Here is a 14,622-nt window from a genome sequence, read left to right on the forward strand (position 1 = left end):
TTAGTAATAATGAGCCCCAAAGAGGTATAGTGTTTTAAAGGTCTATATTTAATCTAAACCCTGTGTCTCACTAATATCTGATTCTGGATCTACTGAATTTCTTATTAATCAGAATTTATAGATTTTGTCTTTCCTTATAATATTAAATAGTTTATATGTATATTAGGTTTATATGTATGTTGCTATTAAGATACTGTATATACTGTATAAAGTATTAGTAAGGAGACAGTATTTTTAAAAGATATCAGAATTTGTATGTCTAGAAAAAATTTTCCTCCAAAGCTATTACTATACATTGTATGAACTTTTCTTAATAAAATATTTCAAATATTTGAAATCAGCCATATTTATATTATGTTATATTATATTATATTAGTGTATGGGTGTATGAGGGCTTTCTTGCATGTACGTGTCTGTGTACCACATGGGGGCCCATGAAGGCCAGAAGAAGTGAGATCCCCTGGGACTAGAGTTACAGAGAGTTGGGAACCTTCATGTGAGTGCTGGGAGTCAAACCCAGGTCCTCTGTAAGAGCAGCCAGTGGTATTAACCCCTGTGCCATCTCTCCGGTGCATCTCCTCCCTGCCCCCAAGTTTCAGCTTTTAAAACTGTGGCTATAAAAACATGAAAGCAAAAGTAAAGTAGACTTGTATTTACATGTGTCACTTTTAAAATTTTCAGATAATCGTATTTATCTACTTTGGTTACTCAATCATATTGCCTAGATTATAATCATTCCTAAAGTTTCCAAGATGTTGCTACAATTTGGATGTGTTTAAATTTCTCATCATTAATGATAAATAAATAATGATGTCATGGGACAATCTTTAGGATATTTTGAATTTTTAGCATGGGAATATCATATTTAACTGTTTTTGAACATATAAGTCTTTTAAAGTTTGAAGTATGGAAAGACAAATGCTACATGTTTTCACATATGTAGAAGCTAAAAATACTTATTTCAGAGAGTAAATAGTAATTCCCTACAGACTGGAAAAGGGATGAAGAGGTTATGGACAATGGGTACCAGAATGCAACTAGGAGATATGCCAAGCCCAAAGTGACGTCAGTGACAGGAGAATGTACTGGCCCAGGGCAGGGGAGGAGGGATGCACAGGAGCACCTGAGCCCTTCTAAGGTTGGGGTTGCGATTGTGAAGACTTCACAAAGACTTCCCTAGTCTAGATGGCACAGGAGCCAGGCTAGCATCTAGGTTAGTCAGTGACATCTATACCCATCAGGAGGATAGTTACACTTCTACAGATGCATGAGAGGAGGGACACTATTAACTATCAAAGTCGATGCACCTTCAACTTTGCCAATGGCCAGGGGAATGCAGATTGATGATGTCACTGGCTGGTGAGCTGTGTGGCTTTTTAGTAGCTGCTATGCATGTTTCTTTCTCCTTTAAACTTTGCTTTATGTTTTAATTGCATGGACCACTTGAAGGGACACACTCAGTTGAAACATTATATAATTGTATATGGATGTTGTATGCATGAATTTAGAAACTACCACTGTATTGTATTGGGGAATGAACATATGGTCTTCCCATAGAGGTCTAAGATGAAAATGCTGTAAACTAAGCCTTCCCTAGCAACAAGGTCTAAAGCATCACTACATAATATTGTGAAAGGCAGCAGTGTTCATCATGTATTGGGCCACATAGACAGTAATGAGGCATGTGAGAGGACTCCTCTCCATTGATGGACATTGGCAATCTTAGTGTGAGGTCTGGTATACCTCATTTGGGGGCTAAATTACAATTCAGTCCTTATGATAATATAGATATATTAGTGACAAAGATATCAAGGATATGTGTTGCTGCAAAGACTAAATTATATAGTAGAAATGATAAGCATGATGTCTGGCTCTGGGCCAGTGAGCACTCGGTAGTCAGATATATTATTAGTTGCTGGATCACAGGCCATTCATCAAAGGCTGGAAATCTATACCCCAGGCTGCTGCCATGAAGGAGAATCTGGGCTTCTGAGCCTGGAATTCATTCACAGAAAGAGAATAACAGTGTTTGAAAGGTTTTCTTTAGAAAGTTACCTGTTGGGAGAAACAAGATCTGGCTGACTGTTCTGTGTAACCAAATGAAGGACCTTCAAAAACTGCTGTGGGTAGTTTGAGAACTTCCCGAAGGAACTGGTCATATCTTCCATAAACCATCACTCCACTGGAGTCAGAGATCATTGAGAAAATATCTGGTGGAAAGAAAGGGTGAAGATGTTTACCACATAAACATTCTCAAGTTCTGTCTCAACATCTCTGATACAAAGAATGCAGAAGAAGTATACCATTTATGGAAATATAACATGAAAGCTAGTTTATCTCCTGAAATGGTTTCAGCATGATATCTAGTGTTTTCTTTTTGTTTCAAAACAGGATCTTGCTATATGTGTGGTACCTGTTTGAAGGTGATTTGTAATTTGGGTAATGTTAACATATTTTCATAAGACAGAGAACATCATATTTCGTCTTGAGGCTAATTATCAACTTACATATGCTGTAAAATTTTGTAGATGTAATGGATACTGTTGCAGTTTGAATGTGAAGTGTTCCCCATAGGCTCATGTGTTTGAACACCTGGTCCCCATCTACCAGCAGGTGGTGCTGTTTGGGAAGGTTGTGGAACCCTCAGCAAGTAGAGCCTTGCTTGATGCAGATGGTCAGTGTGGGCAGACTTAGGGGTTCTCTTGCCTGGCTTCACTTGCTATTCTTCCTTTGTCACTGGACTGCTGATGTGATGTGCCAGACTGGTGTTCTGTTCCTGCCGACATGCATCCTCTACCACAACAGCTGAATCCCTCAGGAACCATGAACCAAAATAAACTCTTTCTCCCTTAAGTTGTTTCTGTCAGGACATTTTATCATGACAACCAAAAGGGAAGACAAAAAATGTCAGCCTCTTATGAAACAGAATGAAATCATCACTATAGAATTGGGGTAGGAGGAGGTACATGTGTCATTTAGCTGATTAACCATTTGTACCATTACCAAAATTTTGGGGTTTGAAGTAATATACTTGAAAATAAAGAACACAATAGAAAAAAGCCAACACTTGAGTAAATTCCCACAGAGGCAGAGAAGCTTTGTAAACCATACTCCCTGACAGTGTGGGAGGCATGAGACTTATCAGGAAGGGTCTCTGCGTGGTGAAGAGAAGCCTGCCTGATCTGTGAGGTGAGATTGGGGTTTCAAATGATTTCCCAGCATATTTCTTCTAGCTTCACTGAACCTGTGAGCTCCATCCTCTGCCATGATGTGATTTTAATGAACACTTAACAGCTCAATTCCCAAGGTGCTTCATAATCCCTTTGAATGACTGGAATGAGAGAGTTTGCCATTAGTTTGTCTAATGTTAAGTAGATGTCACTCAGCCAGTGAAGCTGCAGGATAAAGTTTAGTAAGTCCGATGTGCTACTTCTGTTCACTTTTTGAGTTTCGTTTCCCAAGGTCAAAACGTAACCTGAGGACATCCTATTAATCTCTAATTACACGTTACACATGTTAAAAGCTTTTACTGGGTTGGGTTTTTAGGATGTGACTTGATTCTCTTCATTTGAGATCTTCCAGATAAAATGATGCTTCACAATTGATATTAATAGTGATATTGTAGAAATTCTGAGGTTATCATCCAAAATATATAAGCAACTCAAATAACTCGATGGTAACAAAACAACCTGACTGAAAACAGGCAGAGGAGCCAAGTAGACATTCCCCAAAGGAGGGCATAAAATTGGTTAGAAGTCTTCAGAAATGCTCAATGCCGATGATCATCTAATAAATGCAAATGGAAGCCACAGTCAGGTAGATTCTCCAGCAAGAATGTCAAAAAGTACAAGGAGAACAACTCTGGGAGACTTAAAACTGTCAAGGAAATAAAAATTGAAGCCATTGTGGAAGTAACACAGTTAGAAAAATAAAAAAAAATCAGTACATGGTTCAGCAATTCTATTATTGGGGTGGAGCAGAGATTGAGGGAATGGCCAATCAATGACTGGCCCAACTTGAGACCCATCCCATAGAGAAGCACCAATCCCTGACACTATTAATGTTACTCTGTTATACTTGCAGACCGGAGTCTTCCATGTCTGTCCTCTGAGAGGCTCCACCCACCAAATGACTCAGACAGAGGCATAAACCTACAGCAAACAGTGGATGGAACTTGGAGACTCTTATGGAAGAATAGGAGAAAGGGGAAAGGAACCCCACAAGAAGACTAACAAACTTTATTTAGATATAACTTTAGATGCATACCCAATACATATCTAAATGAAACTAGTTTTTTGGTGAAATATCTCTGCTTCCATGTTTATGATAACATCTCTACAACAGTGAAGATGTATAATCGACCCGAGTTGAATGGATGAACAGATAATATGCTTATTAAGCAAGCATATCCCCAGTGGAGTATTGTTCAGCCATAAAAGGAGGACCTCTTACCATCTGCAACAGTGTGATGAGCTCAGAGGGCATTCTGGTAAGTGAAATTAGCCACGCACACAAAGACAAATATTACATATTCAGACCCATGTGGAATATAAACATGCTGATTTTTAGAAGTAGAGTGTAGAATGGTGATTACCAGAGCCTGGGGTGCTTAAAAGACAGTCAGACCCGGAAACGTGTCATCAAAGGATATGTAGTTACCGCTAAGGAACAAGTTCAATAGAGAGGCTGCACAGTGGGGTGACAAGGTAATGAAATATGTGTTAATACAGTTGATGAGTGCATGGTTCTCCTCACAGAATATTGCATAAAGCAGTGCATATGTTAATCAGATAGACCTAATCATTTCACAGTGGATTTATGTGCAAAATGTATCTTAAATAATGAATACAAATAATTTTATGTCAATTCAAAAAGAAATTCAGTTTGAGCCAAAGTGTTGTACTCGCCACCACTGCAATGTTTGTTGTTTGCTGGTAGGCTCTCATCAAACTGGTCAAGAATCAATCAATAAAATAGAGATTGCCAGCAGGAAGCCATGTTGATTAATTTTACATGTAGAAGCAGAAAATTTTCAATGGACACAGCCAAAAAACTTGGGAAAACCAGACTGGCTTTTTCATGGGAGCTACCATCTTGCTGGCTTTGAGGCAGGAGGGCTGGTTCTAACAGGGTCACAGTCTCCCTGAGGCTGATTTTCTAAGCCAGGACACCTTTGATATTACCTGGGTTTTAAGGCAACCTTTCCGTTCTGGTTTGAATGGAAATTATTCCCTCCCACCATGATCATCTTTGAATACTTGGCATGTAGCTATTGATGCTTCATTGATAGGTCATAGAACTTCTGGGGTGGGAGGCATGATTCAGATATAACCTGTTGGAGGTGGACCTTAAAGGATATCCTACCTCCAGTTCCCCTGATGGCTCCTCATGCCTTCTGATTGGACATAATATAAACAAGTCACCCCACTCTCTCACTGCTATGGACAGGATCCCGTCCTGCTCTCCTGCTGTCCTCAATGTAGCAGATTGTTCTTCCTGAACTGTAAACCCAAGGAAATCATTCTCCCATAAGTGGCTCCTGTCTTTCTTAATTTATTTGGGCACAGTGAAAAGTCATGAATTTAATCTCTAGCTAGCACAAAACCAGGAGTGCTCATAGTGACCTTCCATACACTTGACACTAAAGTGAACATTTATCTGTGTTGAGAAAGACTGTCTAAGTAAGAGCCAAAGTAAGTATGGGCCACAGAGATTATCAGGAAGTGGCAATGGATGGCTTACTCAGGTTGTCAAAATAATATGAAGAAACTCTGAAGTTGATATAAAAATAATTCATGTTTGTACTTTAGTTTTTGGCTTTAGGTGATAAGCCTGCAATATATATGAGCATGTGTATGTAATGAAAGATTATCTCAAGGATTCAATCAGTTAATAGCTATAAAGCATTCAAAATGACAGTTCACATGTGGAACACAGTGTATACATTTTAGATATTTTCATGATTAATTTCATACTGTATACTTTCTGTTGCTTACATTATTTATTTGTATGAAATCCCCTGTGGGAGTTTGTCTTGTGGCTACAAATCATATTATCAGCCCCTTTGTTCAGTTCCTTACAGCACCATAACACATTGGTTCATTCAGCTGCGATCATCCTGGCACACACTAATTGGGTAGCATTGCCCTAATCAGTAATACACAGGAAACCAGGATGTGGTTCTTGCCCTCTGGGAGGCTTGGTAGACTGAGAAAAGCCAGAAGGATGCCACATAGAACAGCACAGATTGTAACACTATGGTGCAAATACAGGAAGAGCAGGGTGGATGAGGGAGAAACTGGTTAGGGCAAAGTGTGAAGGCCACTGGGCAGTCATCACAGAAGAGGCGGGAATCAGTGGCTGAAGGAAACAGGGTCAAGGCAAAGGGCAATGCAAGAACAATGTTCTCAAAAACCTTCGAGGAGCCTGGAAGTGGGGTCAGGGCACCAGGGCATAGTAGATGCTGAAACTAGATATAAAAAGCCTTCAAACTTCTGCTATGTGGTTTAGATTGTGCCTGGGAGATGTCAAGGGACATGATGAAGGATTTAAAGCAAGCCTGGAGGCAGTTGCGAAGACAGACCAACCCAATCAGAGAAAGAAATTTGATGAAGGCAAGATGTTTGCTGTAGTGTAGGCTTCTGAACTAAAGCAAAGCAAGCAAGCAAACAAACAAGCCTCCCAAACCCAACAAAACAAACAAAACACTTAGAGACTACAGACAAAATATGACATCCCAGGCTTATGGCCTTGGATTTAGAATTTCTTTAAGATCTGTATATTTTTGTTGGAGAGCTGGCTGAGTTGGTACGGTGTTTGGCTTGTAAGCATGAGACCTTAATTTACTTCATAGAATTATGTATACATGCTGGGGGTGGTGGAGCAAGCTTGTAATTTTAGCCCTAGGAAGGCAGAAACAGGAGGACCCTGGGAACTCACTTGCCAGCCAGTCTAGTTTAATTAGTGAGCTCCAGGCTAGCGAGAAATCCTGTCTCAAACGAGATAGACAAAACTCCTCCATAAGACAATGAGGTTGTCTTCTGGCTTCCATTATCCATGCACCCAAGCACACTTGCACACATAGATGGGAGTATGTGTGTACATACACATACGCTTGTATGCACATACACAGGACATATTTGAGAAGAACCAACCCACAGGACTCTTCAAGAGACAAACAACCGTTCCAACCCATTGAAGCAGTTAATTACAAGATGAGAACAATTAAACAGGAAAGGAGGATACTAGGTCACTTTGTGTTTATGGAGCTCTGAGCTCTGCCATACACCCACAGAAAGCACCCTTTTCTCCACAGGCTGTACCAACAGTGCCAGCAAGAGCAACACGGTGAACACCATGCATATTGGTTGGTGGTGGCCCTAAGTAGCAGAGAGTATGATGTAAGATGGACTTAGTGCCCCCTTTATCGCACTGGTAATCATTTACTAAAATTTGCATCATTTTTCTGTTGTTTTCCCCCTTTGTGTTTAAAAATTCAGCCAATCATTCTTGTCTTGATCTCTCCAATAAAAAGGGACAAGTTGGAACAAACTAAGTATCTTTTATCCCCCACACACAAAAATAGAAATACTGCTAAATTAGCATGGGCGTGATATTGGCTTAAATACAGTAGAAAATTTTACAGAAGTGAAAACAAAAGTGCAAATCTGGAAAGACTTTCTATACTTTATTTTACTTTTTATTATCACAAAAGCAGCATAAGAAATCATGATTTATCTGCTTCACCACAAAGACAAAGCCAGCAAAGAAAAACTTCATTAAGAACCCCCCAATTCCATTTACCAAGAGACAGTCATGGCTGTATGTGGCTGGATTGCCTCATTCAATCAATAACTATTATTGAAACTGAAAATATTGGTGATGAAGGATATTCATTTGCACTAATATTTTGCAGAGATTTTTCCAAATCAAATTGCTTCCAACTATATCAAGATCAAAATGCCATAATACATAATTACGGAAGCCATTCAAAGCATCTTCCTGGGATTACCAATCTAAGAATGACTCTTCAGCTATAGAACTAGGGATTTAAGATGGGAATTGAGGTCCACTGCTCTTGAGATGGGAATGAGATGCACGGTGTTCACACCATGTACTTTTCATTAGATCTTGTGACATGAGGACCTTGGGTCTCCGATTGGATTCCTGCTTCCTTCAATGTATTGAAGAAGGCTGACTGTGCTGTGCCAGTAGAGTGTGGCCTGCTTTGCCCACCTGGCTTTTTGGAGAAGGATGGACAGGGTGAGGAGAAAGCACTGTAGCCATTACACTGCTTTCTCTAACATCAGGGGTTGCAGGAGAAGGACTCAGAGAACCCAAACAGACAAACAGATAAGAAAACAAACAAACAAACAAAAAACCAACCAACCAACCAAACCAAACCAAACCAACCAACCAACCAACCAACCAACCAACCAACCAAAAAACACAAATAAACAAACAAAACCAACCTCTGCTCCAAATTTACTTCAAACCAGTTTGAACTCTTAAACTGTGTTCATGGCTGTCAATTACTTGCCTAGCAACCATGGATTTGATGCATATTTATTTTATCCTTTTAATTTTTTTATTGGATATTTTATTTACATTTCAGATGTAATCCCCTTCCCCCAACCCAGGAATCCCCTATCACATTCCCCCTCCTCCTGCTTCTCTGAGGATATGCCCCCACCTATCCCCCCACTCCCACCTCCCCACCCACGATTTCCCCCACACTGGGGCATCCAGCCTTGACTGGACCAAGGACTTCCTCACTCACTTATGCCTGACACTGTCATCCTCCCCTACATATACAGCTGGGGCCATGGGTCCCTCCCTATGTGCTCCCAAGCTGGTGGCTTAAACCCTGGGGAGCTCTGGTTGGTTGGTATTGTTGCTCTCCTTATAGGGCCACAAACCCTTTCAGCTCCTTCAGTCTTTTCTCTCACTCCTCTAATGGGAACCTCATGATCAGCTCAATGGTTAGCTGTGAGCACCTGCCTTTGTATATTTCAGGCTCTGGCAGACCTCTAAGGAGACAGCTGTATCAGGCTCCTGTCATGCACTTCCTGACATCCACATCATCATCTACCTTTGGTAAATGTACAACAGATAGATACCCAGGTGGAGCAGTCTCTGGACAGACCCTCCTTCAGTTTGTGTCCCATGCTTTGTCTCCATATTTGCTCCCATGAGTATTTTGTTACCCAAATCTGCTCCAAATCTACTTGAAACCAGTTTAAACTTTTAAACTGTGTTCATGGCTATCAATTGCTTGCCTAGCAACCATGGATTTGATGCATATTTAAAAAATGAGTGTGCATGTGTGCATACATGTGCATCTATCTATGCTAATGTCTTACATGTGTGTACAGATCAGAGGACAATTCCTAGGAGCTGGTTCTCTTTTTCCACTTTGTGCAATTCCAGGATTAACCATAGGTGTTCAGGCCTGGGTGAGACCACCACTGCGATCTTCCTAGCCTTCCTTTCAACCCTGATCCTCTTTGAAGAGTGTCTCTTCCCAGCTCAGGATGTGAAAATGAATGATATATCTTCCATATTTTTATTGTACCAGTAACTGCTTTAGTGACTGGCCTGGGATGGGCAATGAGACTGGCCAGCCCAGAGAGTGAAAGGATGTTGTTGAGGTGGTTGTCCCCAAAGGATGACAACGTCTGAGTCCCAGGAGAGCTGAGCAGAAGAGTCTGGGTCTTCCAGGACAAGGGCTTGCTGGCCTCACAAAAGGCTCAGAGGGTCCTGAGGTTTGGAAAACTGCCTTTCATCAGTTTGGCTCAAACTTACTCTCATACAGGACTCTCATTCATTTGTCTGTGAATACGACACTGAATAAATATTAGAAGATGCTTTAAAAGAGTTTAATTCTTGAAGCGTTTCTCTAATGTCCTCAGCATAAATGGCCAATTATGACAGGATGGTAGCAGTCGGGCTCTGCTGGGTTTTTAACCTCTGGTTCAGTTCTTTTAGTTAAAATTTCTTCTCTTAGCCTAATCTTGAAGAAAATGCCCCCTAGATAATTCTGAAGCCATTTAAAGAGCGGAGAGAAAGCAAAGAGAAAGCCACTGGCTCCCAGAAGTTCTGATTTGTTATTTCCCAGTCAAACAATGGAGAAGATAGTTTTCAATTTCTTTATCTCCTAGGATAACCAAAGAGAAGCTAACTGGGCCTAGGATCTGAGTGGGCTTCTCTGACTTCTGGATGCATTAGCAATTTCATGAAAGAAAATTATGGAAGTGAAGGAAGTTGGTGCCACCTCAGCTTCGCCATCTTTTCTCTAATCTGGTTATCCAGGGAGAAGATGCTCCTGCAGTATGTCAGGCTAGACTCCAAAGCAGCAAAGGTTTCTGCTTCTTTTACTCCTTTCCTTTTCGACTATTTGGAATCTAACAAGAAGAAATGGAGGTAGGTTCTCCATGACTAACAGAGCTGGGAGGCACCCTCCAGGTTTAATAAATACCCCACTGCTGAGCAACAGGAGGAAACTAGGGATTAAAGAAATAAAATCATGTCCATAGTGTCACTTAGTGTCAATGGCATGCCTGGGCTCACAACATGGATGATTGGTGTCCCTGGTCATGGCCTTTCTAACACAGCATTCCATGCCAAACTCATAATATTTAGGTCAAATGACTAGGTGAAATCCCAATACCAACATCATTTTAAATCAGTGAAAATTGAATACTTTAATATCAGAGAGAGATTCTAGTTGGAGGTACTCAGGAAGGTGGAAGTAATAATTCAAATGCAGAGGGAGAATGTTCATTTCATTAACATTTATATAATGTGGAAATAGTTTTATTATAAAATATAAAGGCCAAAGAAGACTGCATTTGAAACAGCTCTCACAGAGTGAGGGAAGACGGGGGAGACAGGGGACATGGCAAGGATAAGAGAGGATGTAAGGTGTAAGTAGAGACGAGCAGAGTGGGAGCAGAGATAACTTACATCTTAACTTGTCCATGATCTTCCCTCCACACAACGTAGCCAAAGCCATTTTGACAGCGAATACGGAGATTTTACCATGGCCTTCCCTGTTTAATGATAACAGAAAAAAAAAGATGTTATTTAGGGCACTCCTAATAAATAATGCTGACATTTTCTGCTCTGTAGAAATTGTAGAACACACGGCTGCATGCATTATGCAGACACACTTTAGAAAAGGTTGTGCATACAATTGGGCACACATTGCTGATAAACTGTCTATGTGATGCTTTGTTTTTCAAGAGACATCAGAATCTTCTAGTTTATTTGTTGTACATGTCAGTTGCTCAAAATATAGGCTCGTAGCCAGAGAAATATGGCCTTGATAGTGATGGCCTTGCATAACAGATCTTGCTTTTTTTCTTTGGGTCTCATGAAATAATTTTATGCATGATTCCAGTCTCTATAATTTATTCAGACAAACCTCAGAAACTTCATATTTTATTTCCTTAGAGAATTTTTAAATTTTAAGTTAGGTTAGCTATGTGGACTTTTTTTCAAGTTCAACTTTTATTTATTAATTTGATATTTTATTTTATGATTGAAAATAGATTCTTCTTTCGTACAATACATTCAAACCTCACTTTTCCCTTCTTCCACTTCTCCCAGCCCCTTCCCAGATCTACTTCCTCTTCATTTCCCTGCGGAAAAGAGTAGCACCCCAAGAGACAACCTTCAAGAATACATTCTTTTTCAACTACTATCATGTTCTAAACACAAACCAATTATTTGAATGTGATATATTTGCTCTCAAAAGACAGCTAGTATTGTAAGAGGTCAAAACACAGGAGCTGGGGCTGGAGCAATGGCTCAGTGAATTACTTTCCAAGAATATACGAGGACCTAAGTTTGGATCCCCAACACCAACATCAAAGTTGGGTATGGTGGCATGTATTTGTAATGGCACCACCGAACAGGCAGAGTTAGACAGATCATTGGCCAGCCCAGCCAAATCAATGAGCTTTAGGATCTAGTGAGAGAACTTGTCTCAGAACAAACAAACAAAAAAGATCAATATTTCTTAGAAACATACACGCAGCATTTCTCAATAAAATATTTAGAAGCATAATTCAAAAACCCATCAAAAAGATTATCCACCGTGATCAAGTAGGCTTCATCCCAGAGACGCAGCGATGATTCAACATGCATAAATGGATAGATGTGATCCACCATATAAACAAACTGGAAGATAAAAAGTACATCATCCCACTAGATGCAGAAAAGGCCTTTGGCAAAATCCAGCTCCCCTTTGTGGTAAATGAACCGTTGTGATTAGGAGAACATTATATGTTGGCATGACAAAGATAATCAAGAGCAAGGCCACAGACATCAACATCAAACAGAGAGAAATAGAAAACATTTCCACTAAGATCTGAAACAAGATAGAGGTGTCCACTTGCTCCATACCTATATACTACTTGAAGTTTTAGCTAGAGCAATAGAAAATCTGAAAAAAAAAAAACCCAAAGGATAAAGATAGGAAAGAAAGGAGAACAAGATCCTCATTCGCAGATGATATGGTTTTATATTTAAGACCCTAAAAAGTCCACAAAGAAACTTCTATAACTGATAAACACTTTCAGCAATGTAGCAGTGTATAAAATTAATACACACAATCAGTAACCTTCTTATATACATATAGCAAATATACTGAGAAAGAAATCATGGAAACAGTACCTTTCACACTAGCTTCAAAAATATCCTGGGATAACTCTAATCAAGGGTGTGATAGACTAAAGTATAGTAAAATCTTTAAGATATTAAAGAAAGAAATTGAAGAAAATTCCAGGAGGTGGAAAAATCGCCCATTCTCATGGATCAGGAGGATTCATATTGTAAAAATGGCCATCTCTTCAAAAGTAATCTACAGACTCAATAAAATCTCCATCAAAATTCCAACAAAATTCTTCACAGTTGAAGAACAACCTTCAACTTCATATGGAAACTCAAAACACCCAGATAGCAAAAGCAATCCTGAGTAATAAAAGAATGGCTAGAAATGTCACCACCCCTGATTTCACACTGTAATGCAGAGTTATAGAAATAAAATCAGTATGGTATAGCATAAAAAGAGATGCACTAATCAATGGAATAGACATGAAGACCTGAGAATCACTACACAGGTACAGACTCTTGAGTTTTAAAAAGAAGCTAAAAAATACTTGGGAGGAAACACAGCATCTTCAACAAATGGTGCTGGTCAAACTGAAAGCTTCAAACATGTACAAGAAGGAAACTATATCGATGTATACTACCCTGCACCCAAAGCTCAACTCCAAATAGATAAAGGATCTAAACACAAACCAAATTTCCTGAACTGTACAGGAAAGAAAGTAGGGAACTCACTTGATCTCATTGGCACAGGAAAAACTTTCCTGACCAGGAAGCCAAAGGCACAGGCACCAAGACCAACAATCAGTAAATGGGAATACCTGAAGCTAAAAGGCTTCTGTAGAGCAAAGAACCATTGTTCAAGCAAAACAGAAGCCTACAGAATGGGAAAAGTATTTCCTAGTCACACATCTGACAAAAACAAAAAACTACAACAAAACAAAACCAACCAACCAACCAAACAAGCAACCCTCTCCCTGGAACACCAAAAAAGCATTCAACTTGAAAATGGGTTACAGAACTAAATAGAGTTCCAGTTCCCAGAGATAAAACACAAATGGCTGACACTTAAAATGTTCAATATCCTTATCCACTAGAGAAACAAAAATTAAAGTTACTCTGAGATTTTATCCCACACCCGTCAGAATGACCACTATCAATAAAACAAATGACGACACATACCAGCAAGGATGCTAGGAACACTTACTGCTAGTAGAAAACTGGTGTGGAAATCCTGTGGAAGTTCATCAAAAAGCTGAAAATATATGTACTATGAAATTCAGCTATACTATTCTTGGGCATATGCCCAAAGGACTCTATGTCACTTCAGAGATGTCTTCCAACGCAGTGTCACTTAATAGAACAACTCTGAGCAGACCTTGGGATCAGGAGTAGTTGGTCAACACAAAACAGATACATGGTTTGTGTGCGCTTTTGTTTTGGTATTTTTGCCTTTTTGTTTGTTTTAAATTTTTTTTTTTTGAGGCAGAAAGAACATGAAGTTGGGTGGACAGGGATGTGGACATAGGGAGGATCTGGGAGTATGGAGAAGCTGGGAGGAACTAGGGGAGGGAAATAATATGATCAAAATACATCACATGAAATAAAATTTTAAAAAGCCAGCAAATAAAAAAATATAAGGTGGAGAGTGAAACAGACCCTTAATATCAACCTCTGGCCTACACACACTGACACACACACTGACACACACACACACACACACACACACTCACACAATATACTTACACACACTCATTCTCATATTCATATACACTCATGTTCACACATATACACTCAGACACACTCACATATTCACACACACATACACACACTCACACACAATACACTCATACACATCCACACACATGTACACTCATACATACTCACACACACATTCACATACACACACTCACTCACACACTCATACACTCACTCACACACTCATACACATACACTCACACATATTCACTCACACTCATTCACACACTCTCACACACTCACACATATACA

The 14,622-nt window shown here is 39.7% G+C and overlaps 1 protein-coding gene across 24 annotated transcripts in view; it reads right to left on the reverse strand.

Moving 5' to 3' along the window:
* Dtna (dystrobrevin alpha) overlaps positions 1-14,622 on the reverse strand; it is a 342,076-nt gene that overhangs the window by 71,894 nt on the left and 255,560 nt on the right. For all 24 annotated transcript variants that reach the window (XM_076912927.1, XM_076912920.1, XM_076912922.1 and 21 more), the window contains 2 exons: positions 10,966-11,051; positions 2,056-2,210 (listed from right to left, as the gene is read on the reverse strand). In XM_076912927.1, the coding sequence (XP_076769042.1) occupies positions 2,056-2,210; positions 10,966-11,051 (241 nt within the window). The remainder of the gene's footprint in view (positions 1-2,055; positions 2,211-10,965; positions 11,052-14,622) is intronic.

Source organism: Arvicanthis niloticus, chromosome 14, assembly GCF_011762505.2.
Source record: "Arvicanthis niloticus isolate mArvNil1 chromosome 14, mArvNil1.pat.X, whole genome shotgun sequence".
NCBI lineage: Eukaryota > Metazoa > Chordata > Mammalia > Rodentia > Muridae > Arvicanthis > Arvicanthis niloticus.